Genomic DNA, 19,015 nt, shown 5'->3' with positions numbered 1-19,015 from the left:
CTCCCCTATTGGATCGTTAGGTCTCTTATGGCAGATCAGCCAAAAGAAACCGGAGGCGGAGGAGTTATGGAGGTCTGGCCATCTTGGTCAAGGTGTCACTACCTGGAAGGCTTAAGGTGGTGGAGACGCAGGTTTACTTTACAACTTAAGGTTTAGTCCGCCTGGTAGAGAAGTTTGATATCCTAAATTGCTATAATAGTCCCCACAAGGCAGAGGGGAACATTATCAGGCAAATAAAGGGTGTACTAACAATAGGTTAATTTCTGGGGGTGACTTGAACCTTAGAATGGGGTGTGGGTTAGTAAAAGATCTTTGTGAACCATTGGAGGACCAACTCCTACATGTTTGGGAACCTCAAATGGAGGACACCAGGATATGTGCAAGGGGTCTTCAACTAAGTGCTTGGTTGATCGAATGGGGCATGAGATTGGTGAACGGTCCTATTGAGCCGGACATCCCAGGGAAACGTACGTTCAATAACCATCAGGGTTCCTCAACCATTGAATATTTTTGGCGATCACTAGATTTGTGGAAAGGAGTTTTGAAGTGGTCAGAGTGGGAAGTAGTGATAATTATCCCTTGGCCTTAACCATCAGAGGACTGTTTGGAAGGGAGGGTCCCTGCCAAGTGGTAATCGAACAGTGTCACAAAGAAGGATAAACTGGGGGAAAATTCAAGTATCCAGTTTGCATTTAAATATATTGGCTGGGTTGACCCCGGAAATGACTGCAACCCTTGCAAACTCAGCCAAACCAGTGGTGGCGGTGGCAGGATTGTTTATGGCTATTTTGGAGGAACTCACAGGGAGCTTTTTAGTAGAGCATAAATGGAAGGGGAACTCTGGGAGGAGGGGTTTGGTTCAAACAGGCCTGTAGGACGGCTAAACAGGCACTTCTAGATGCTCTAAAATCTCCGAAGACGGCTAGAGGCAACATCGGCAAGGCCAGATCCAACTACCGTAGGGCGATTGAACATAGAAAAATAGAGCTTGAGAATTGGCATGGGAAGAGTTTCTGGAGGCAAATAGGACGAATAATGCCAAAGGTTTTTGAAAATTTGTTAAGGGGGGGCCTGTATACAATGGGAAGGTGGGTCATAAGGGTAACCCATGCGGGGGCGTCTCATTGGGTATCCTATTTTGGGTCTTTGTTCTGTGTAAGTTGTGAAGCGGAGAGGAAGGAGACCTGCAGTTCAATGCTTTGTTTTTCTATAGAAGGTCTTAAAAGCGATGGGGGAGGAGACCAGGCCCGAAATCGAGCTTCAGGTCCAGATGCAATACCGGCTGACCTGTTCTTGGAGCAAACTGACCTATGGGCACCGGTATTGACCTTAGCTTTTAATACCTGCTTAATTTTGGGTCATTATCCGTCCTCATGGAAATAAGCGATCATATTCACAATCTTTAAAAAGAGATCCAACTATACCATCATTCTATTGCCCTTTATCTCTCTTGGATACCTCATTTAAAGTTTTTGGACAGGTCTTGTTAGGACATATTGAGACCTGGCTTACAGAAGGGGAGGTTTTGACAGACATCCAGTTCGGATTTCGATCAGGATTGGGAACGATGGTACAAGCACTGAATTTGTATCTCCTGGTTTCCAACTTTGTGTTCTGCAAGGGAGAGGCGGTGTACCTTGCTTTTATGGACTTAAGCACAGCCTTCAACAAAGTTGATAGACTGAAGCTGTGGCCCGTGCTCGAGTCCATAAGGTGCCCAGAGGCAATACTGGTGGTACTGCGGGAGACTTGAGAGGGTGGGAAGACAGCTTTGCTATACAGGATGAAGCGAGGTGTTGGGTCACCGCGTCTAAAAAACACTGGATGTTACCTAATGCACATGTACCCCTGGTTGTGCGTATGGAAGGGGGTTTTGTCCGAGTGTGAAATATTTGAACTTTGGCTACATACGTCTTTTTTTACAACATGAATACAAAGTAAAGACAAATGGGCTTTCAAGAGTAGAATAGTTTAGCCCGGTTGATAGAACACATCATTTGTCTAGTGCTTTACCTAGAGGACTGTTTGATGTGCTGTAGAGTTCACTCCACCTGCATCACCCCTAAATGCAGTCCACCACGCTGCAGCACGTCTTATTATGGAGCACAGCAATTTGACAGAATTACCCCCATCCTATGCAAACTACATTGGCTTCCACTCCAAGCCAGGATACTGTTCAAGACTGCATGTATCATCTACAAAGCAGACGCGAGTAGCACAACAGCGCACCTGGCAGCTAAGTTCCACATATCTCGTAGCACAAGCTTCTCGTGCAGCAAATCGACCAACTGGCTTGAATAACAACTCGTCCGCAAAGAGAACCCACAAACAATCCTTCTCTTGTCGTGTGCCCACCCTCTGGAACTCTATCCCGGTGTCTGCTCGCAACTCCTTAATTCTCCAATTTCACAAACCTCTCAAAGCATGGCTCTTTCAACAACACCCAACCAAAGACGAATTTGAATGGGGACACATACCGATGCATACCTCACAGTACTGCGCTACTAAAAGATGCCAGCCCAAATTCTGGCTACCCATACTCTGTACAGTACTGCACTTCTCACGAGCGAGGTCCACGCAGTAAATAAAATAATAAATCATGCAGCCCCTGTTGCCTGAAGTGGGTACCTGCACTGTCAAGGGAAGGAGCCAGACGTACAGCAGAGTACCGTCCTTGCTCCAACCAGGTGCATAGGTCACCAGAGGCCCTACCATCACTTATTTATTGTTTGCTTGTTAGGTGCTTATACAATAATAAAATACTGTTTCAAAGCACCCACAGGGCAGGGAGGGAGAACAGGTGGGAAATACATTACACCACAACATTTTAAGAGCAGAGGGGAGGAGAGGGAGGGACGGGGGGGGAGAAAAGGGACGAACCTATAACGTGAAAGTGCAGAAAGGAAGAGGGGGGCAAGTGCTGGGGAGTCCAGCTTGTGGGTGAGCCATGGACAAATTGCTAGGAATGTTGTGTGCTACACGACTGGGCCGCAGGAGGTGTAAGTGTGAGCCTCTAGAGCAGAGGGTGTGCAGATGCAAAGTGCTGTGGATAGACAGGAGCTGGGAAGAATTGGTGCAGGGGGTCACAGCCCCAAAGATGCATAAAGGACCAAGGACAATGATTCACCAACTGTGAGATTAGCAGAGGAGGGAAGGAGGAGGAAAAGAGGAAAGTCTTAAGGAGCTTCTGGAATTTGAGAAGATCCTGCGCAGGGGCAGGAGGAGCTATTCTATAGGAGGAAGCCCGCAGAGGAAAGTGAGCTACCCCCCCTGCCCTCTGTTCAGCAAAAAGCTTTACACATAAAGAGTTGGTGCCAGAGGAGTGACGTGATCTAGAGGGAGATTATTTAGTGAGATAAAGTTGAAGAAAGTGTGGTCCCCGGGCTCAGAAAGCCTTGTGGATGATGCAGAGAGATTTGAATTTAATCCGTGCAGCAACCGGGAGCCAGCGAAGACCTTTTAGTGCAGGAGAGATGCGGTCCCTGGCCTTAAGGCCAAGATTAAGTCTTGCTGCACTATTCTGGATAAGCTGCAGGGTGGAGGGGGTTCACAGAGTGGAAGAAGGAAGATTCAGGAGGAGGCTGTTACAGCAGTTGAGTATAGAGAGAACCAGGGCTTGAGTCACATTGAGCCTCTAGGGGAAAATGAGAAAGGTAAAATTCCTTTGAGAAGCAAGAGCTGATAGTTGGACTTCTTGGCAATGTCCTGAGTGTGAGGGAGGGAGGAGTCGAAGACCCCAAGGTTTCTGGTTTCAGTTGAAGGCACAGGGGGAGAGCCCATGGAGGAAGGCAAGAGTGCGGGGGAGAAGGAGGGAGCAGGCGTCCCAATGGGAAGGATCTCAGTTTTACAGGCGTTTAGGCAGAGATCACTGGAAGCGCACCAGGACTGGATGGCAGTTAGGCAGTCAGGGATGATCTAGTGTGCAAGAGGGTCAGCAGGGAATCTGAAGAGCTGTGTGTCAAATTTGGAGGAGAAAGGAGATAAGGAGAGCAAGGTAGATGTTAAAGAGAAAGGGGGAGTGTATAGAACCCTGGGGGACACCACAGGAGGAGATGGAAATAGGAGAGGAAAAGGGGCCCAGCACGACTTGGGAAGAGCGGTTAGTGAGGAAAGAGGACAGCCAATCCAGTGCCCGTTCCGAGATACCAAGTGTATTGTGGAGCCTTTGTATGAGGATGGAATGGTTAACTGTCAGATGCAGAGGAGCGATTGATAAGGACAGCTGGGGAATTGGAATCCAGAAATGCGAGAAGTTCTTCACGGGTGTTCAGAAGAGAAGGTTCCGTGCCTCTGGGTGCTCGACATCCAGATTGATGGTCGTGGAGGCCACCAACAAGTTCAGTGTGAGAGTTTGAGTTGGGGCAAGGCCATCTTCTCAATCAGCTACCCCAAGAAGGGGGGTGATGGAGATCGGGTGTTAACTGGCATGGCAGGTAGGGTCAGAGTTTCTTTTCAGGAGTGAGCACACAAGGGAGTGCTTAAGGGGGGAGGGAAGTATTCAGTGACAAAAGAGTGGTTGCACAAATCAGCAAGAGTAGGGGCAAACAAGCCAAGGTTGGCCTTGATGGTCCTGGATGAACAAGGGGAGACCCGTTTAGAAGAGACCTTCATGGCGCGGACAACTCTGGTAACTTCTTCAGGTGTGACAGGAGAGGAGAAGGACAAGGGAGTGTGATGGGGGGTGGGGCTGGTCTGAAGTCTTGGTATTTTTACCTGGATTACCATTGATCGCAGGTTAGTAAAACCTCTTAGTGGAAACCCAATTCAATCTTTTACATTTCATTTTCAGAGACTAAATTGTAACAAAAAATAAATGAAAGCCCCGATCTGGCACACAAAATAAATCAACCAAAACTTACTTCCATGCAGCTCGCACATCGGATGCATACCCGCATCAGGCAGCCAGGCCTCTGGTCCATGCCGGTCCTGTGGAGACGGTGAGGGAATTTAATACAAAAAGGTCACAACCCTTTTGGCCAATCAAATAAGTTTGACACCTCACAAGCCTTTGCGGCAACTACTGCTTTAAATTCCCATTTTACTTTAATTTGCCTAAATATTCAATGGGTGACTATTATACAGAACTCTTTCAATCCAATCATTCATGGAATGTAACATCTGCAGCTATTTTAACAGCAGGGCCCTCGGACAGCTCTGCCAATGCACCTCAATCCAGACCACAGCAAACCCTTCTATTCCAGTGCTGCGACCTTTCTCTATATAAAATTCATTTGTTGAAGACATACTATGAGGCTCTGTCTGCAGGATCAAGGGTTGAGAAATACTGCAAGGAACTACGGGTGGAGGGGAAAATCGCATCAGTTTGCTGTGATGACTGCAATGGAGTCATCACCGTTTCCCCATTGGTTACCTCCTACCATGAGGCCAGCGGAATGCAGTTGCTACCTGATCCTGGGGGCGGCTACATGAGGAAGGATCACATATGAGGAGACAACTACTGGGGAGACGTCATGACTTCATTGGACGAGACACAGTATTCCCTCCCCCCCTTTCCCAGGAGGAAGACCCGCTAATGCCCAAGACCTTGATTGCCTATAGCCATTGGTTTGTTCCCCCCTCGTATTGGAAGAAAAAAATTATTTCTTCTAAATGGTTCTTTAGGTCAAACTCCTACCTATGAATGGAAGAATCATAGCTCCAACAAAACACTTTTAGCTTCTGGTGCACCTCTATGTGAAACTGTTCTCATGTAAAACCACTGAGAAAGACTATCTGACTACTGTATGTCCAATGACACTATGGACTCCAACTCCCATAACCACCCAAGTACCGAGACAAGGTGGATGAAGGAGTTGGTACAAGGTAACAGAAGCCTGAAGTACAACGTGCAGGCAAGTTCTACAAAAACACCTGTGTGCGGGACATTTAAAGATGGCAACCGCACTACAGAGTGACAGTGCAGGAGAAGATGTTGGTTCCTATGCAGGGGCTCACGAATGCTGGAGATGCGAACCGATGTGGCAGAACAACAGAGTTCACCGAGACAGAAGGAGAGACGCAGTGCGTGAACAAGAGAAGCCGCGGAGATGCCGTGAGCCACAAGAAAGGTCCTGGGCACGCAGAAGTTCAGAAATGCAGCATTCGCCTTAACGCGACCTGAAGAGAAGCAGGCGTGAGAGCAGAGCCACGAAGGAAGCCAGAAGGACGTGTGCACAACCCAGAGTGGGAAGTAAGCGGCAGAGCCAAAGAGGCGCAACAGGACCGGATATGCTGCAGAGAGCCAGCCCAAAGCAAGTGGGGACCCAAGGGCATTCTGGCAACAGCGCCAACGACAATTTGAAAGTTAGGAGATTGCAAACACCTAAACCATAAGAAGATTGTTTGAAAGCAGAAAAAAGGCAAAGTACAGAACCAAACCTCAATAATATACGAGTGCATGAGATGCAAGTGTGGGGCAAAGTTTGAACGAACATTGGCGCAGAGAGATATACCAAGTCAAGAATGGTATATGCAGTTTTGGTGGTAGAGGAATTGAAAACACATAAGTAGTCCTGGCACGAGAAGGATACCAGACAGTTGGAAACACAGGGGAAGACCTGGCAGAGGAGTACAAAAGGCTATTTACAAAGCTACAAGAAATGTTAAATAAGGACAGTGTAAGACAAAGAAGAAGCTTGTGTTAAAGAAAGACTGTTACAGAACTTGTTGCCTAACGGGAGTTTTGTGAATCACAGAGAGACACAGGAACTGTTAGTAGAAAGACATTGCCATCCCATTTAAGAATCCAGTAGAAGGGAACTACCCTCTGGATCCAAGATCTTTTCACCTTGGAGAACATTTTTGTTGGAGTTATTCTGATCATCATTTGTGAACACTTGTTTGCCAATATCAGGTTGAAGACATTTCCTTTCTCACTTTGTTTTGTTTGTAGTGCAAGGGTGAGGAGAGGACATTTTGAAGACAAGGGCAGCTTTTTAGTTTTTGACATCCTGACACAGACAGATGCCAAAAAAACAAAAACAAAAAACACTCAGGTCGGGGCCTCCTCTTTAGAATAGAGTCAGAGAGGCTCTCCCCTCCCCCAACCCCTTTTTATTTAAATAAAAATCTTTAACCAAAAACATGACAACTTTGTGGCCAGCTTTCATTTCTGACCCCCTCACATTGCTGTCCTCCATGCATTGCCTGGTCTCTAGGTAACACGGCCATGGCAACGGAGAGAAGCCCGTAAGGGAATGCACCTTTTAAGGGGAAGAGGAAAATGCTAACAGCACTCATGGTTCCTTGGGGCAGACGAGCGCCAGAAACGATAAAGCTCACATCTTTTCTTCTGTAGAACAGACATCTGGGGAGGGGGTCAGAAATCAACCACTCTAATTATATCTCACACTTATGTAATTGCTGCATAAGTAGGTGTGTCTTAAATGTTAGTTATGAGAAATGCCTAAGGAAAGTGTGTCTAAAGTGCACCAGCAGGACCTTGCACAATAGGTTTTCTTTTTTAGATTATGTATCATCGTACTACATTATACTAGACACTTGTAGCACCGCCTTCTATCCCCCTGACAGACTCACACTTGGTCTCTCCCTTTTGTTAATTTCTTCTGGTAAACCACACCATTCCAGAGTCACATGAAGAACCCAGGAAGATCCTGCCTCAGAATTCCAAGTTGCGCACCACGCGAGACCGTGTCCACACGAGGCTTGCAGTACCAGGAGGTTCTGCTCATTTCTTTTCTGCCTGCATGCGTCAGTCAAGCCCACAGTCATGCCACACACACGTACTCACTCTCTGGAGACTTCAATAGAGGACTTCTTGGTGCTCTTCCTCCGCTGACCCAGGACACTGTATTTTCTGCCCATTCTCACAAACAGCAAAATCAGCACGAGGGTCGATGGGGCAAACACCAGGATGGACAAGAGCGAAACTTCAGTCAGACGGAAAAAGATGCCTTCGAGAGAACAAATAAACAGGAGGGGTGAGAGGATACCACGTGAAACCCTTCAGTTCCATCACACAAACTGCAACCAGCCCTACAGATAAGGGGTGTACCGGCCACTTTCACTCCCCCGCCCGACCTCCAAAAATGTAAAACAGAGGAACAATACGGTCAACCAAAACTAGGAAACAGACACAAGGTTCCTGCCCGCCTGCATTCACCTACACAGTTACATGGATATGTTTGGACCAATGGAACATGTTGAGCCGTCGGAAAACAAAATATTACTGCCTATCTGAAAAGGTAAAATGTATATTTTAATGTGAATGAATATGTGCATACAAATATGTATTGCAAACACATTTGTTTTATAGTTAGATATTCCATTAAAAAAAAAAGACTCCCACTAGGAATGGGACGCTTTAGTCCCAAACATTATTTTACTCCCAACTTTCAAAAAAAGAGTAAAATACTCCCACTTCAAAATCTTATCTGGAGCAGAAACTGCAACACAGGTAGGATGTTTACAGGGTGAGCAGCTCAATGTTGGCATACAACTCCCATTGCCCCAGCTGCGGTACTTCCCTAATGTGGCCTACGTTTATATGTATAAGCCAAATGATGACTTGTGGAAAGGATGAACAAGTGATTATGGAGATTATGGCCTTCAGAAGAGGAATGTTGGCCTTGCCTTTTGGTTTGTTTTAAACCGGTCTGGCAAAGTTTGCTGTTGCATTTTCTTAGTTTTGCATTTGATAATAGCATTTATATATTTAGATCTTTAATTAAGCACACGCTATATGTGCGGAGACCTCATCAACTGGGGGAAAGTTCTACTTTGACTTTAAATCTTCCACTATGAAAGTAGGATCATAGACTTCCATTTCAAAACACCACATTTAAAAGGTCCCTTCTGATTTTGCAAAGTGAAGACCGGCTTTTGAAAAGGAAACAGAAGGACAGCATGCTCGGAAGCTCCTGCAAACCAAAACATCCACCCCCACACAAAGACTGGAGTCTGGGGCAACCTAGAGCTACCGAGCAGCAACATTCAATATTATTACTAAGGTGCTGTAGTGGAAACCTCGTGGACAACCAACACCTGCGTGGCAAAGCTCAGCCCACGTATGCAAACTATGTCCAAAGCCCCTGGCCAGAGGTCAGGCATTGCCAACATTATGGGTTGGCTTCTAATTTGGTAAACAGCCTCATCTTGAGAACATCTTACTTTTCTCTGTCACCATAAGCACAGTGTGTGGAAGATTACTGAAGACATCCGGGGGGTTCTTGACTGTACAGGAGAAGGTGCCGTTGTCCTGCAGGGTCAGGTCTTCAATAACGATAGAGGCATCCTTCCAAGGAATGTTCCCCTTCCACACAACGCGATCCTTAAAGATGCCACTCGTCGTAGGATAAGCTTCCCGCTGGTAATGAAAAATCTGCAACAGAAGGCAAGCCCGGTTATTCCTCCTTTGGCAAACACATGGAGATGTCCGATCATGCCACACAGCAGAACGTCGCTGGGGTTTGGAACGACATTGAAGAAACTTACCGTCTCAAGGGGCCCTCCATTCTGGGGCTTGTAAGTCCAGTCCACCGTTACCTTCTCGGAGGTCGGGAAATCTGACTGAAATGTACACCGAAGCTTTACTTGATCTCCGACGACTCCATACACTTCGTCGTCCACTTTGATGTACACAGAGAGAACATTAGATACAACTGTTGGGGAACCAGAGAAAGTGACAGCAAGTTACCCTCCATAACACCTGGGATAGAGGAGAAAGAGCATTGACCAAAAAGGGCACGGTTCTGTCATCGTGACCCCCCCCCCAGAAACAAGATAGTGTGGGGGGGTTGGAGTAGGGGTTAGTATACTTTTTTGACATGAGCACATCTGCACCTGTATTTCAAACGCCTCTACACACGCTCCCCACTCACTGACAGGAGTAAACTCCACAATTTGTTAAACAGAATTTCAACCTTTATGCAGAAGAAAATCAATATTCAGCATTTCAACTGCCCCACAGCTAAGTATAGTGTAGATGGGCCGAAATGCACCCCAGTTTAGCTTTGTTAGCAAACGAAGGAAGAAACTTCTCAAATAGCTCGATTTTGAAAATATTCTTTTAACTTCATGATCTATTTCATCAACCGAAAGTCACCCATATCTTCAAGACATGTTGAAATCATTGGATGTCTCGAGTATTTTACTAATGAAATTCACGTGCAATTTCCCTATTTGTAAATGACTCATCTGATGCAGCTGAAATGCATAGCCTAAATATCTCTCACCCTGTAGCGATGCTTTTTGAAAATACGATGGCTTTCATTTTATGAAAGATTATTAAATTTGACAATGATTTTTAAAAAAAGAAAAAATTGAAAAAAAAAAGTCTAAATGTTTGTGAAGTTTTTGTGTGCAAACCAAGGTAATCCAGGATTCAGGTCAGCCCTTCTAGAGTTTATGGTTTCTACATTGGTGGAGGTGGATCTTAGGCTGAGCATCACAAACCTCTTAATGATATTCCCATTACTTCACAGAATTCCATTATTCCTCAAGCTGCGGAAACCACAAAAAGATACAAAGCTTTTTATTTATAGCTTTTATTGCATTAATAAATAAAATCAGATTTGGAAAAAATAAAAATGGAGACTGAGCGATCTAGAGTTACTTCATTTGAAGGCAAAGGTACGGTTCCTGCTCACTATGCAACCGGGGGTTTGGGGGGTTGCCCCTTTTTCAGCAATTGGAGCAGATGGGGAAACCTGAACCTCTAAAGTACATAACTGTGCGTGGGGAGGGTAAGCGCCCCCCCCCCATGCTTATCTGGTCTACGCACAAAGACCTATCAATATGCCAATTACTTGTTGGTATGTTTGACCCATGCAATTGAAGACAGTCATATTAATGTACGTAGCACTTCCGAGTCAGGGGTGTGTCATGTAGCTTAGTGGAGGCACGGCGTAACAGCAGTAGTTTCCATCGAATGAGCGTGTTCTTTTGAAACGAGCACTGCCATATATTCTAGAAAACTATTTTCTTCTGAACAGAGCCTGAAAAAATAGTTTAATGGGTGGATGAAGCCATAGAACCCTTGTGGCTTAAAACACTTGGCCTCCATTCTGGGCACAGTGTGCCCGTCACCACTGCACTCGCACATCGAAAGGCTAATGTGGGGCAAATTATCATGATGGGCAGGCGATCACAGAGATTTGGGGGTTCCCCACCAAAAAAAAGAACAGATGGAAAGAGCAATGTCAGCAGCATAGAGTGACAGGCTTTCTGGGAGAACTGTTGAGGCCAATAGGAGTCTGTGGACAGGAGGTCACACAATGCAAATAGCGTTATCCGAAAAGGCAAAGACATACCAGCTCACAGAGTAGGGTCCTCCCAGTCACTGGTACACCCGGTAAATGCTCAGCTAAGCAAACACACCCCAGGGATAGACTTTGATAAACTCCCAACAAAAATAGGAAACAATGAGTGCCAAAGGAAAGATCTCCAATATTATTATTGCCTGACCTGAAGATGAACTTTACTGTAAAAAAAATATTTGTATTTGCATGTATAACTAGGTGCAAAGAAGCATAGATTTCAAAACTGCCAGTTTCAGATTAAATACATTTTTACTCTCCTACAAAACAAAAATACTCCAATGGGAATTACCTTTTTTCATCCCTAAAAATGTTGTACGCAACTTCAAATAAATAGGGAGCAAAATGCTACCACTCGAATCCTTACCTGGAGCCTTGCATATTCTCGTGCCAGGATTGTATCAGTTGCAAGCTACTACCCAGCCAAAAAGTCACTCGGTATCTCAATCGTTAACATTATACACAGCACACCTATTTTGTTACTCGCCAAGAGCAAAAGTTCACTAGCCAATCGTCGAGTGCAAATATTGAGCCCCGATTGTAGTAGAATATTTTTTAGGATACTTACTTAGCGGCTTGAACAAACAAAAAGTCAAGAAGAATAAGTTACTTTCTTACCTGGTAACGTTCTTTCGATGGGATGTTCCAACGACGTATTACATATCTATGACAGGTTATCACCACAGCTGTGCCGCTTTGGAAAATTTTAGGCGTCTGCGTCCTGCGTCGATGACGTCAATACGCTGTCCTCGAGGGCCTCCATCGAGTCGACGTCACCGGATGTTATAAGTAGGACGCACGACGCCCGTAGCCTCAGTTGTAGTTTTTCCCAGAACGTGCGGCACTAATTTTCTGCCAGTATGACCGCAGAAAGCCTTGCAGAAACTAAGCTGCAATAGCATAAGAAATTATGTAGCGGGGCAGAGAGGGTGCGATATGTAATACTTTGTCGGAACATCCCATCGAAAGAACGTAACCAGGTAAGAAAGTAACTTGTTCTTTGAGGGGATTGGTTCCTCCGACATAGTCCATATCTATGACAGACTCCCAAAGCAGTACCAACGTATGCAGGAGGGAAAAATATTTAGAATTTAGAATGCCAAATTAAATTGCAGAATAGAGGACTGCCTTGACAAAGGCCAGAATCTGCCCATGGATAGAATCTAGGGAGTAGTGTCTTACAAATGTATGGACCGAAGCCCATGTGGCTTGTTCACAGATGTTACGAATGTGAACACCCCTCTGCAGGGCAGTAGAGGCAGCCACACCCCTAGTAGAATGGGCCCGTAAGCCTACCGGAGGGTCCTTACCCGCCAAGCGGTAACCTTCAGAAATTGCCAAGATAATCCACCTAGACAAAGTCTGCTTAGACAGCTTGTCTCAAATGCCTTCCAGCGTATCCCATGAAGAGCTGATCGTCCACTCTGACCTGGGACATGCGTGAAATGTAGAAACTTAAAGCTCTCCTAGGATCCAACCTATGGAGCCTCTCCTCGTCCTTAACAGGATGCGGAGGAGGATAGAATGGCGGAAGAATGACCTTCTGGCATAAAATAAATTCCGATACAACTTTCGGAAGAAAAGAAGGACGAACCCTAAGGACAACCCTGTCCTTATGAAACACCGTGAAGGGTGGCTTAACAGAAAGTGCCTGCAATTCACTCACTCTGCGAGCGGAAGTGACCGCAACTAAAAACAGTTTTAAGCGTCAACAGTCTCAAAGGACAAGAATGTAAAGGCTCAAATGGAGCAGCTATTAAGAATTTTAGAACCAGGTTCAAATCCCCAACCAGGCACCTGGAAAGGTGACGGTGGAAACACATTAGTGAGCCCTTTCAGAAACTGAGAAATTAAAAAGGAATTTTGAAATAAGAACACTCCTCAGACGAGCGCTTAAATATGGACAGCGCCACCAGGTAACCTAATGGTACCCACTTGCAGGCCCTTGTGGGCTACGGAAAGCAAAAAAAAAAAAGACAGAACCACAGGTATGTCACATGAAAAAGGATCCACATTCTGAACCCTGCACGAGTCACGGAACTTTCTCCAACGACAACGGTACAGGGTCTTAGTTGCAGGCCGCCTGACTGAAAGCAACACCTCCATCACGTTTTCAGGGGGGGGTCCCAATCCTTCTACCTCAACCTTTCAGAAGCCAAGCGTGAAGGTTGAGAGATCTGACCTCTGGATAGAGAACCTGACCCCCCCCTCCCGTGAGAACAGATGGTCTCGGTAGGGAAGACGGCGTGGGGGGCAGATGGACAAGTCAAGAAGGTACGAGAACCACGTTCTCCGGGCTCATGCCGGAGCAATGAGGATCATCCGGGAACCGAACCTCCATAACCTCCGCAGCACTTCAGGAATGACAGGGACTGGAGGAAATGCATACAGCAGTGGGAACGACCACTTCACCACGAACGCGTCCCCTAAGGCTCCTCTTGGAGGGAATTCCCACCACCAGAACCTTTGCACTTCCGGTTGACACTGGTGGCAAAGATCCACTTGTGGGGTCCACCTAAGGGGCGAATATCTCCAGGAGAATCTCCTGAGCCAACTCCCACTTGTGAGAGATCGTGCTCTGCCTGCTCAGAGCGTCCGCCGTCTCGTTTTCGTCTCCGGCCAGATGAACTGCCTAGATCGAAATAAATTTCCTGCTGGATGGCCCAGAACCAGAGCTGCATCGCCTCTCTGCACAGAGGAAGTGAACCTGCCCCCCCCCCCTTTTTGTTGAGGTAGTGCATGGCCACCGTGTTGTCCGTCAGGATCGGGACATTCTTCCCTCGCACAGACGGCAGAAAAGCTTTCAGAGCTAGCCTGATGGCCCTCAGCTCCAACAGATTGATATGGAGTCTGGACTCCAACGGAGACCAACAAACACTGACTGTCAACTCGTTGGCATGAGCTCCCCATCCGTGAGTGATGCGTCCGTCACAATCTTCACCTCCGGCCAAGGTAGCCAAAATGGGGCCCTCCCTTCATCAGATTGCCTTTGACGGCCCACCACAGAAGATTCTGGGCAACCGAGGGCAGCACCTGAACGGGGTCTGACATCCTGCCGGAGGATTGTGACCACTGCATCTTGAGAGCCCACTGCAGAGATCTCATCAGCAGCCTGGCCTCTGGCACCAGAAGAATGCAGGATGCCATGAGGCCGAGCAACCTCAAGAACTCGAACGCCGGGAGACTCTGGGCATGTTGAAACTTGTTCACCATCTGCAGAATGTGATGAGCCCTGACCTGGGGAGGGAAACACTGCCCCAGGGATGTGTCGAGCACTGCTCCGATGTACTGAAGCCGCTGGGTTGGTGTCAAGTGGGACTTCTTTAAGTTGAGGGAGAAGCCCAGCCGGTGAAGAACAGATGATCGCGGACTTGCTTGGGAGAGCATGCCCTGATCAACCAATCGTCCAGGTAGGGGTAGACGTGAATCCCCCTTTCCTGAGATACGCTGCCACCACCACCATGAGCTTGGTGAAGGCCCTCGGGGCCGAGGCCAATCCGAACTGCAGGAACCGAAACTGAAAGTGCGAGTCGCCAACCGTGAACCTCAGGTACTTGTGCTTGGGATGAATCGGCACATGAAAGTAAGCGTCCTTGAGGTCGAGTGACACCAACTAGTCCTGAAGTTGAAGGGCCTGGAGGACTTGAGAGAGTAACCATCTTGAACTTGTCCTACCTGAGGAGCTTGTTCAAACCACACAAGTCCATGATGGGTCTCAATCCCCTGTCTTTTTTCAAAAATAAGGGGAATACCATCCCTTGTTACTCTCCACTACAGGCACCAGTTCTATGAAGCCTTTCTCCAGCGGGGATTTGATTTCCTGCGCAAGGAGCGGATCCGGACTCTTCAAAGAGAGATTGCCTGGTGGATTGTCGTGAGGCCTCTGCCGAAAGGAAAGATAGTAGCCGTGGGCTATGATCTCCAGAACCCACACATCTGGAGTAATGGCACGCCATTCTACAAGATGCTGCGCCAGCCTTCCCCCAACTGGCGAACCATGGGACATGGCCTCAAGACTGACCTGAAGCGGCAGTGCCTGAGGGCAAAGAGGCAACTGCCCGAGCGGTCTTGGCACCGCGAGTACCTTGTCTTCCACCTCTGGTACTCCTACGTTGGCTCCTTTGACTTGCAGCTCCCCTCGATCTACCAAAGGATGAGTAATATCGAAAGGAACCTCCCCCCCATTGCTGTCCCGTAGGACGAAAAGGCGGAGGTTGGCAAACTGCAGCGCTCAATGACTTCGCTGCAGCTTTGGAGGTCTGCAACCTCTCAAGGCTCTCGTCAGCCTTGCTGCCATAAAGATGGTCACCATCAAAGGGCATGTTGAGAAGCCGGGCCTGCACATCAGGAGCAAACCCCGACTTCCGCAACCACGCAAATCTGAGCATCACGGTGCTCGCCGCCATGGACCGGCTGACACAGTCTGCCACGTCCAGACCCGACTGAACGGCTTCACACATGGCATCCTTGCCATCCTGTACAAGGGCAAGAAAGGCATCCCGTTCCTCCCCTTTGGGGATATGTTCAGCCGCTAATGAAGCACAATTCCACAGAGTATGAGTGAAACGTGACAAGGGACTGCTTTCAAAGCCATACCCCTGAAGAAAACACTTTCTTCACCCAACCATCAAAACGCTTGTCGTCCCTATCAGGAGGGATGATAGGGTACGACGCCTGTTTAGCCGGGGCCGTAGCTGCATGCACCACCAGACTCTCCTGAGTAGGATGCACGGACAAGTAGCCGGGGTCGCCACTGGCTGGGTGGTATTTTTCCGGCAACGACTTTCCCACCGCCAGAAGACTCTCCGGAGCAGTCCAAGCCGCCACCACCCTTCTTTGGAAGGCCATATGGAAAGGCATAACCGGCTCATTTGGTGGACCAAGGTCCAGGATATCTGTCAGGTCATCCTGCAGAAAATCCACTGGGGGCGCAGACCACCCCAAGTACTCCGACACCCTTGACATAAGCCACCGGTATGAAGACTCGGCGTGAGTGCCAGGCTCAGGCCCACCAAACTCCACCTCCGGAGAGGTGTCCAGACCACTGGCATCGTGCAACGACTGACGCAGGTCTTCAATCTGGCTATGGCCAGACAATATTTCATCAGTACCTCATCAGGAACCAAACCTTCTTCAGACCCTTCTTCCACCTCAGAAATATAATCCAGAGGCTGGAACAAATCCCTGGAAGAGGGCACAGAAAAAGGCTCAAAGACAGGCCTTACTGACTTTTTCAGGGCCTTCCTCAGAGTTTCCACTGAAACATGGGGTAACTCCGGTAAAGCCTCCACAAAAGGCATCAGGGGAGTCGACAGAATCGGCGTTGAGCGTGGCGCCGAGGACTTTGACACAGGCCTCAAGGGCGTCCCTCGACGGACATGGCGCCGATGGCGTTGATGTGTTCTTTGAAGACCTCACAGGCTCACACGGTCTCGAGGGCGTCGAGGACCAGGACCTGGAGCAGGCATGGCTAGAGCGATCCACCTTTTTCCGATCAAGACCTCGAAGGTGCTCGATGATCGGGCCGACCACCTGAGCCCGAAGGCGTGTGCGTGGTGGCTCTAGCACGGTCACGGCCGGCTTTTCTCGAAGGTGCAGACGGACCGGAGCCCTGCGACTCAAAAATCACCATCATTTCCTTGCGAAATGACTCCAATTAAGCAGGAGCAGAATGCTTGCTGGGACAAGCAATCCGCCGCAAGTGCCTCGAAGAAGCAGAGGAATGACGGGACAGAACCACTCCGGGACCAAGACCCCCTCCCGACCCCCTGGACTTACACCGATGATGCGGAGAGTCGCCTCTCAAATCGTCAGTCGAAAGCCCGGTGGAATTCGACTTTCGGGGCTTGGAAACCCTACCGACAGAAAGCTGCTTCTTACGTTCCCGCAAGGCCTCCAACGTAAGCGACTGGCAATCGTTAGGCATCCGTGGCGTGGTCCTCACCGAGGCACCAGGGGCAGGCGCTGTGCGGATCCGTCAGTGACATCTTGGAATCGCAGTCCCGACACTTCTTGAAACCCAGCAGCGGGGTGGAAGAAGACGAAGACATGATGATCTTCACAAAGAACAAGTACGAAAGAACCGATAGAAACTCAGAAGAACCGAGGCGTGCTCCGAAGCGAACATGTTCGTGGAAAAAACAGAACTAAGGCTACGGGCGTCATGCATCCTGCTTATAACATCCGGTGACATCTGCTCGACAGAGGCCCTCGAGGACAGCGTATCGACGTATAACGTTTTCTGATGCAGCACAGCTGTGGTGATTACCTGTCATAGATCTGGAATACGTCAGAGGAACCAATCCCCTCGAATCAAACATTACTTGCCATAATAAATGCCATACAACTTAGCAAAGAAAATTCTAAAATGTAATTGCAATTGAACCCGCGGCAGAGAGTAGTCAACCAATGGGCCAGGAAAGCAGGCTTAATCTAGCAATCAAAACCCATTTTCCATGCCGGCCACTTGGGCCTCTGCCACAGACAGGCATCGACTTGTCTACCACATGCCCGGCTCCCAGGAACAACATCTACCAACCCCTCTGGAATCCCAAACCCCTCAGACTACTCCTCTGCCAACCTGTTCTCTGCTGCCGTCATCCACCATTCATTCACCAAATGCCAAAGCCCCAACGGAAATAAGAGGGAGCATGCACAAAGTCTCTTACTATTTCTAAGTCATGCCATCTTTGTCGATTTTATGATTTTAAGGGAAATATGTACGCACAAAGCATGTTCCCGTTTTACATTAATTAAATAAAGACGACCAGTAGTACCACAGATTTTTACCAGAGGAGAGTGCTAAAAGCATGGATGGCTGCAGGTACAGGGTTTACCAGTCCAAAATTGGCATGTGCTTCACTCAGGCTGATTACCTCAGGCTAGCGGGCCATTAACAATGAAGCAGATTGCCAATCGTAGCAAGTGGCCATCATTTACTATTCAATTTAATGTATTCAAAGTAATTTCAGGCAACCAATTCCAGATCAACGGTTAATTCACTTGCGGGGAACTAATGTTATGGGAGAACCACCAGGTATTCACGAGATTCACGTTACATGATGTTCAAGTCGAGCCATTCCGCAGGGACCCATATAGAATCGTGTCCACCCAAAAAGAAAGAACTTTCATATACCACAATCGGCATTAGTAGCAATCACTGCCTTCCCCCAACAGACAAACTCTGTCCCTTGAAAATCTCCTTCCCTAAAGTGCGATGGTGGGCCGCCTATCTAGGAAAAGAGCATAAATTGCTCATTTATATCAGCTGGCTAGGTTCTCTACTTCTGGTCCAATTTATATGGCAGCCCTTGATCTTACTGCGGCCTTTGACTCAGTAATAGAGTAATATTGTGGGCTAAATTGATTAAATATGTTTTTTCTGCCCAATTGGTTGCAACGATTGCAGCTCTGCACAAACAAACTACTTATAGGATTCGGCTGACAAAGGCTGGTGCACTGACCGAGCCTATCCTCACGGAAATAGGACTCAAACAGGGCTGTAATCTTGTGGCAGTACTAGTTAATCTATATCTATTGGATCTAGATGTGAATGGAAGGAGGCTTGGATTTTTCTGGTAAAATTGGGAGCTTTGTCTCTGAATTGGTTAAGTTTTGCCGATGACTTCTTGTTTTTCGATCGGACCCCCTTTGGGCTCCAGACGAAGCTGGGTTTATTTTATTCCTTTGCTAGTAAACATAACCTACAAGTAAAACCTGAAAAGTCCTTCATTGTTTTT

General features: G+C 47.6%; 1 protein-coding gene across 2 annotated transcripts in view; it reads right to left on the bottom strand.

Moving 5' to 3' along the window:
• Positions 1 to 19,015, bottom strand: part of MPZL3 (myelin protein zero like 3) — a 94,859-nt gene that overhangs the window by 13,992 nt on the left and 61,852 nt on the right. Inside the window, exons 2-5 of one of the 2 annotated variants that reach the window (XM_069614452.1) lie at positions 9,454 to 9,620; positions 9,130 to 9,340; positions 7,751 to 7,913; positions 4,860 to 4,926 (exon numbers count right to left, since the gene is read on the bottom strand). In XM_069614452.1, the coding sequence (XP_069470553.1) occupies positions 4,860 to 4,926; positions 7,751 to 7,913; positions 9,130 to 9,340; positions 9,454 to 9,620 (608 nt within the window). The remainder of the gene's footprint in view (positions 1 to 4,859; positions 4,927 to 7,750; positions 7,914 to 9,129; positions 9,341 to 9,453; positions 9,621 to 19,015) is intronic. The other variant, XM_069614453.1, reaches the window with a different exon arrangement.

Source organism: Ambystoma mexicanum, chromosome 9 (genome assembly GCF_040938575.1).
Source record: "Ambystoma mexicanum isolate Mex_15411 chromosome 9, UKY_AmexF1_1, whole genome shotgun sequence".
NCBI classification, from domain to species: Eukaryota; Metazoa; Chordata; class Amphibia; order Caudata; family Ambystomatidae; genus Ambystoma; species Ambystoma mexicanum.
Note: the sequence above shows the minus strand (reverse complement) of the source record. Positions and strands in the feature narration are given on the sequence as shown.